Here is a 7,484-nt window from a genome sequence, read left to right as displayed (position 1 = left end):
TCTTTGGTGTAACCATGCTAATTGATACAATACTTAATTACCATTTTTTTAGTTTTAGCAAAATTTTCAGCTATGTATATATATAATTAATTTAGGAAAAGTTTTCAATGTCAATATAATTTTAGTGGAAAACTATGTAATTTTATTTTTCTATAAAGAATAACCTTCTTTTTGTTCGAGTTGGTGTTCCGAATAATTTAGTTTAATAATCATCTGAACGTTAGATAAATAAAATAAGAAAATCTGAAATAGTATTATTTTTTCTTAACAGCTAGCTACCAGTATATAATAATAAGGTTTGCTCCTCCACAAGATGCCTACCCACTACCGCCTTCTTTTGTCGTTTTCTGAAAATTAATTAAGATTTGAGTGTGTTAAGAAGACATTAGCTCAGTTGACAAAAAAAAGTGACATGCTTCCAGCAGTTGAAGTCATTATTTAGTTTAATCCTCTTCTCTTCCATCCGTGGTTAATTATACTAAGCTTGGACCAATCTTCGGATACCAAATTATTGATTAATTACATCGAATTCATATTTTACCTCCGCACTTCTCTTTTTTTCGGAAAACAATTCTTTTGTTTCGAACAATATTTACTTAAAATTTTATCAAATCATATTCAAGAAAAGGAAAATAATTGTATATATGAATTTTACTAGAAATATATCCTTAATGTACAAGGAAGCGGATAAGGAAACGTGGAATCAAGTTTTCCAAAAAAAATTGGAATCAGATACGTATTGGAAGCATACGTATTGGAAGCGTTATATTATATATATATATATATATATATATATATATATATATATGTATTATATATGCAATATAAAAAAATGAAATATATTGTTAAAGAAAATCTTAATTGATTCAAATAATTGTATTTATAGGTTTTTAAATGAGACTATTTTATGTTTACTTTATAGTATTAGTATATTATGAAAATATAAAATCTAGTTACAATCGAATTAAATATTTAAAAGCTTTTAAAATATTTGAATTTAGTTAAAGCTCAGAACACACCAAATAAAACAAAAAGCAAAACTCGTTCAATAATTTATTCTCCACCATCCACCATCGAAACTTCGTTTAGCTTTGATTTTTTTTTTCAGCAACGTTTTTGTCTTTGTCTCTTCAGTTAAATCATTTGTCAATATTGAAACACTAACTATATTCCATTTGACCAACTTTAAAGCTTCCAATGTTACGAAAACACACTTCTAAGTTGGAAGCATTCGCTTCAAATGCGCTTCGAACTCAGGTATTCTGGAGTCGTGCTTTTCTCACGCTTCCGGACGTTTTCACGCGCTTCCGTATCCGACTCCGGTTCAGAAGCGAGAATCGCCCTTCCATGGACGCTTCCATGTAACGTAGATCAACACTCTAAAGGAACAAGAAAATTTAAGTCCTGTTCGTTTGGTTGTCGTAGGTTTCGGCGTCAGCTGCAGCGGCAGCGTCAGCGGCGGCGGTAGCGTCAATGAAGACAGTTGTTGTTCGTTTCGCAGACGCTGATGCTGCCGCTGACGCTGCCGCATACTATATCGCGACCGCAGATTTTATCGGCGTCAGCCGCAGGACGCGGCGTTCGGACGCGGCGTCAGACGCAATTTCCTGCGTCAACGAAACGAACAAGAGTTGACGCAGAATGTTGACGCTGCCGCTGCCGCCGGTACCTGCGGCAACCAAACGAACAGCCCTTTAGTGGTTTCGTTAGTGTGAAGCTCAAGTTTGAAGCCCAGCTTAAGAACAAGAGTAAGCACGTAGGCGTACGTGCCGTTATAAGTGTTGAGCAGGATTTCATACCTAAATCCAGTTTACTTAAAACTTATCTAGAACGGAGTAGGTTTCACATTATCCGTGATTCTATCGATCAACGCCCAATCATTTCATGTATCTTATAAACTACATAGAATTGGAGGTAGTGAACTCCAAAACAATTAATACCAAGTCATAGCAAATATTGAACCAATCGAACAATGGTTGTGATTTGAGAAGTTAGATGCTGCATATATACAAGATATAAGTCAAATGGTTGATCTCGATTGAAGCTATAAAAATAACTTTAAGTTCAAAATGAAAAATAGACTGCTATTTGATAAACACACACATATACATTTCTGATATTTGATAAACACACTACATTGTACGCTCAGCTAGCTTGTTTAAAACACATCAGACCGATTGATCATTCTTGTAAATCTTTACTTCATTATATATACTAAATTTTTATTCATAAATTTTCTTACCTCATTTTCCTAATTTCCTACAACCAATTATAAAATATCTGCTGTGGATTTTAACATCCACAATTTGGTCTCCAAATCAAAAGTTTGAAACTAAAATTATAAAAACTCTTTTAAATGCTCGTATTATTGTTCTGTTCTTCAATCTCCCATCTGGTTTCTTGCTTTTTCTATTCAAACAAACATATATGGGCCAAAGAGAGTAAATACAAACTTATGTATACCATATATCTATAAGTTCTCTACTGTATATTGCAACATCTGTCTAAATTTTATGGAAGAGGTCCTACCTAATTTCTCTAAATAGTAAATACTATACGACCCCTTACCACAAAAATACACACATCCACCCACCCACCCACCCGCACCAATTAAAATCTATAGATAATTTAAAAGCTGCTCACTGGTCTCCACTCTCCGATCTAATCCGTTCAATTCTCTGACGTAATCTTCTACGGTGATCGTGAATTTTCCACAGTCCATTCCCTAATATTACCGCCGAGTATATACCATGCGTCATCATCGGTGCTAAAATATTATCCGTCTGGAAATGAAAATAATTAAGAATGAGGGAGGTAATATTTTTAAATTGATCAAAGTGTTGAGTTTTGGTATTATTGCATACTAAACCGAACCGGAGATTGTACCTGAACCCATTCAATACCGAGGTAGAGGGCTAAGAGTCCTTCAAGGAGAGGAGAGTAAATCTTCTTCATCTGTCTCTTCTCGTACCAAGCTGTGCACAAAGCAATGCCAAAAGAAAGATGTCAAAAACCAGCGGTTCAAATAGTATGAAAACCTAACCCTACTTTCTTTCTCTTGTACCAAACCAGTTTACATTTTCTTGTTCATCAAGCTATCTTTCCAAACCCTATCCTTTTTTTTTTTTAATGTCTAGAGGTTTTGGTCCTGAAGGTTCCTCCTATATTTCCTACGATGAGGTCCAAATCATTTTACACTAACTCTCTTTAGGAGAACAATATCACTTCTTAGATCCCTATATCTCAGAAACAATATGATCCGAAGAAGAAAGGAGAAGTAGCTAGTACCTGACAAAAGCTTCTTAAAATCATCGCGGCGTGATCTTAGGACTGGGGCAACAATGTATATCGGGTCTGAAAATGAAAACGAGGATGAGAGAGGACAGAGAATCAACTGAGAAACAAGAAGATTAAGAGATCAAATACTAAAACCTTTTGGAGAAGCAGCAAGAAAGTAGAGAGAGCCTGTGAGTGTTGCGGTGATCACAGCTGCAAATGCTTGAGAAAATGGTACAAATGGAGGAAAGACTCCGGTCTAGAGGTTAACAACAAAAACAGCAACAATATATAAAATCCATGAAGAATTTATATATGCATGTAGAAAAATTGTGAGTTAGTTTTTTACCAGAGATGCCATGCCTCTAGAATCTGTCATCAGTTGTGTCCCTCTCAAGAACATATCAGAAAGAGCACCCTGTGAGTATCAGAGATTTGATCAGCCATAACTCAATCAAAGTTGCTAATCAATGATTCTAGGTGTTCAATGAGACCAGACCTGTACAGCAACACGGTAAAAGAGCTCTTCTCCTACCGAACTGGCCACGACAATAAGTATAAACTGAAAACACATAACCATAAATTAAAACCTCAAAAACCAAGAAACGAAAACCTCAATATTTTTTACCTGCCATGGAGACATTCCGAAGAAAAAGCTTCTTAGCTCCTCATCTTCCACATCTCTAATAGCCCTTGCGTGCGGTGAAAGTTTAACAACTTCATCCTGAAATCAAACATACAATTCTTTAAAAAACCATTTCAAACAAACTCTAGAGTAATCATAAGAGCTCACATCGAGTATGAAGAGAAGAGCCATGATAGGTGGTGTAGCATAGCCAAGTCCGGCGAGAAGTGCATCAAGAGAAGGATCAAACCCACCAGATGAGTCAATCCCAGTCACTGAACATATGAACCTTCCTGCTACAGCCATTGCTCCATATATTCCTAACCATCCAAACACACACATTTAACATTTTGATCCAAACCTAATGAATAAATACTTAGGGTAAGTATACACATTAATATCATTGGTAACTCTAACCCACCGATTCCGTAAGTAAGTCTAACCACGGCGCCGATCTTGTCCCAGATCGGGAAATCAACAGTCTTGGAGTTAGCAAAGCCACGATCAAGTGTAGTGACCTCCATGGCAGGACCGGCGAACTGTCTTGCTCCTCCTCCGTCTGTTTTCTCGATCCCTTCGCTGCTTCGTCCAGCGGAAGCTTTAACGCTTCTTGACGTTTCACCACCATTGAATATCATTCTCAAGTTCCTTCTTCTCTCTAAGAATTCATTAATACTAGTTGAGGAGGAGGAGGAAGAAGAATAAGAGCATAAGCCTGTCCGAGAAAACGAGGCTGAGTTCGTGTAAGAGAGTAACGGAAGCTCCATTGCAGCTTCGTCGAGGTACTCCGAGACTAAGAAGCTCAATTGTGATCTCCGGCCGGTGAAGTCTCTCTGTACATCGTCTTCTTCATTTGTCTCTTTCACTTCTTCTTCTGTGCATGTTCCCTTTGCTTGTTCGTGTCTTTGAATTTATACAGGATCTGAAGCTGGAGGGATAAGGTTTTGTTTGGTCCGTTGGATTTTAATCGAACGGTTAGGAGGATAGCTAATGTTGATGAAGCGTATATGTGCAACCATTCAGTTTTTGACACGTAGAGATAAGCGGAATCAGAATCTGTTCACAACGGAGGTAACTCTGTCTTGTCTTAAATTATTATTTTAGTTTTAATAAGTTAAATTAATAAAATATATTTACAGTGCTTTATGTTATTGTATTATCTGTAAGTTTATTTTTAATGAAAATTATGTAGTAATAAACATTGAATATGTTGACAAAAAAAAATAAAATTGAACATTTCTAACCAAATAACAAAACAAAATCATTACAAGGAAAAGTGAGACACAATGACCTGAAAAAATCTTAAAATTGGTTCGTTAACTGAATTACCTTCGCTCATTCAAATCAGCCCCATATAAGAGCCCATTAACAAAACCTCAAGCCCAATTTATTTTCATCAGACGATCGTTAAACCCTGGTCTCGTCATCGCCAAGGAAACGCACCAGTCTCAATGGCAAATACCCTCTCCCGCTCTACCGCCTCGCGAGTCGCTAACCGTTTCTTCTCCACCTCCAAATCCCTCGCTCCTTCTCCATCTAACCTCATCTCCCACCGATCCTCACAGACTCTGTTCCACGCCGTCGGATTCAACCCCAGTTCATCCACTCTGGACGACATCCTACAGACACAGAAGATCCGGCCCCGGGTGGTGCATAGGTCCAGTGAACGGCATTCACCCCGCAAGTCCAGATCCAAATTCAGCTGCCGACCACCTACTACTGAGATATCGCCGCTGCCTTCTGGCTGCGACTACAAGCATTGGCTCATCGTCATAGACAAGCCCGGCGGAGAGTACGCTAGTAAAGAGCAAATGATCGGTTGCTATGTTCAAACCCTAGCCAAAATTGTCGGCAGGTAAGTTTTTTCCCTTCTTTGAGTTTTCTTGTACTGCAAGCAAGGTTAGTGTTGGTTTTGTTTTATCAGTAAGGAAGAAGCTAAGAGGAATATCTACAATGTTTCTTGCGAGAAGTATTTTGCGTTTGGATGTGAGATCGATGAGGAGACATCAAACAGACTTAAAGGTACGTCTCTTTTCCGACACAACTTGGGAGCCAGATGATGTGGTTTGTGTAATTGATGCGTCTTTGGCTCTTCTGAGTTTTCAGGAATACCTGGTGTTCGCTACGTGCTTCCAGACTCTTATGTTGATCCAGAGTACAAAGACTACGGAGGTAAAGTTCATCGACACTTGCAGTATTAGCCATGGGATTTTTATTTTACAAACTTGAGAACTTGTGTTTATGTAATTTCTTCAAAAAATTTGGAAACTATAGGCGAATGTTTCATTCGGCTTTGACCAGTACCTGCCCTTAGACACTTGTTCTGCGTCTTTCAAAAGATCTTTTCTCTGATGCTTTGTTCATGTGTAAAATGATATTTTTTCAGGTGGTTATTTGTAATTAGCTGATCTAGTCTTTGGTGAATGTTGTTGCTAAACGCAGGTGAGTTGTTTTTGAACGGAGAAGTAGTTCCACGTCCTCCAGAGAGACAGAGGAGGATTGTGAGGTTCATGACTCCAATACTGAGGTACAATGACCGAACCAGAAATGTCCGGGGGAGAGAGAGCATGCTTTAGCCCCCAATTCTCTTGAGTCTGCCCAAGCAGCTTCTTTCCCTTTGAACTTTGATTGTATTGGCCTTTTCTTTCTATGTTATTTGCTCCACTGATGAGACTACGCTAAACCAAAGTTCAAGGACAGAGTATTATGACTTAGTCTTCAAGTTATTTCTTATGTTTATGCAAATAAAAAGATCACGACTCCACTTCCTGTTATGTAGGAGAAGAGTGATCCACTTTCCCTTTCACGTTTTGTAGGAGTTTGCTTCATGTATCTTTTCTATTTAAATCAATGAAAACAACAAAAAGAGGTAGTCTTAACTACCCAAAGAAAAATGTGTTCTTAGTTTGTTTTTGGCAAATTCTCTTTGATTTGAAGAGGGACCTTAATTGGTATCAAATCACATGTTTCTAGATTTGATATCTCTTGGCAAGGGACCTATCAGTGGTATCAAAGCATGTTTTGTTTTTGATCCGGACCACTTTGTGGTATCAAAAACTTTATATTTTTCATCTTCCTTGTTATCGGTATTCTTCATGAATCAACGGTTATCAAGAATCCTCGACGAACGGCCATTCTCAGAATCAACGATCATCGAGATCTATCCAAAGATTTTTTCTTTTTATCATTTTCTTCTTTTCGGGTTTGTTGATCAAGTTCAACATCCTTTCATTTGTTATGGATTAAAATCTATAATTCTTCCATTGTTTGTCAGGTTTCAAAAAAAAAAAAAATCATATTTCTTTGTCATTTAAAAAAAAGAAGAAGTTTATTTCCAATAATAAGCCATGGAAACAATTTGGTATTGGTCTTGGTGGATGTATAGCTCGTTGAAAAACATCTACGACTCGAGGAAACAACATGAAAGGACGAGAAGCAATTCAAGTCAAGTTTTTCCCTATTCGACACGAACCTTGAGGACAAGGTTCTTTCCGACGGCCGGAGTATTGATGAGAGTACGCTAAACCAAAGTTCAAGGACAGAGTATTATGACTTAGTCTTCAAGTTATTTCCTATGTTTATG

The 7,484-nt window shown here is 37.5% G+C and overlaps 2 protein-coding genes and 1 long non-coding RNA gene across 3 annotated transcripts; 2 read left to right on the top strand and 1 right to left on the bottom strand.

The window, feature by feature from the left end:
* The first annotated feature begins 924 nt into the window (after positions 1–924).
* On the top strand, positions 925–2,618 carry LOC125584268. The gene is made up of 2 exons (XR_007321244.1): positions 925–1,401; positions 1,699–2,618. It is a non-coding gene; the product is annotated as an uncharacterized LOC125584268 (long non-coding RNA).
* Positions 2,394–4,811, bottom strand: LOC106405544. Its single transcript, XM_013846065.2, has 9 exons — positions 4,323–4,811; positions 4,070–4,221; positions 3,905–4,000; positions 3,776–3,838; positions 3,626–3,694; positions 3,433–3,535; positions 3,289–3,354; positions 2,887–2,975; positions 2,394–2,783 (listed from the first exon to the last, which is right to left on the bottom strand). The coding sequence occupies exons 1-9, from the start codon at positions 4,666–4,668 to the stop codon at positions 2,640–2,642; spliced, it is 1,128 nt and encodes a 375-aa protein (XP_013701519.2). The 5' UTR covers positions 4,669–4,811; the 3' UTR covers positions 2,394–2,639.
* Positions 4,812–5,002: 191 nt separating this feature from the next.
* LOC106405543 (multiple organellar RNA editing factor 6, mitochondrial-like) lies at positions 5,003–6,565 on the top strand. Its single transcript, XM_013846064.3, has 4 exons — positions 5,003–5,756; positions 5,826–5,923; positions 6,008–6,073; positions 6,344–6,565. Exons 1-4 carry the CDS (start codon positions 5,353–5,355, stop codon positions 6,475–6,477), a joined length of 702 nt encoding a protein of 233 aa, XP_013701518.2. The 5' UTR covers positions 5,003–5,352; the 3' UTR covers positions 6,478–6,565.
* The last annotated feature ends 919 nt before the right edge of the window (positions 6,566–7,484 follow it).

This window comes from Brassica napus, chromosome C3 (genome assembly GCF_020379485.1).
Source record: "Brassica napus cultivar Da-Ae chromosome C3, Da-Ae, whole genome shotgun sequence".
In the NCBI taxonomy this organism is placed as follows: Eukaryota; Viridiplantae; Streptophyta; class Magnoliopsida; order Brassicales; family Brassicaceae; genus Brassica; species Brassica napus.
This window is presented reverse-complemented; position numbering and strand designations above follow the sequence as displayed.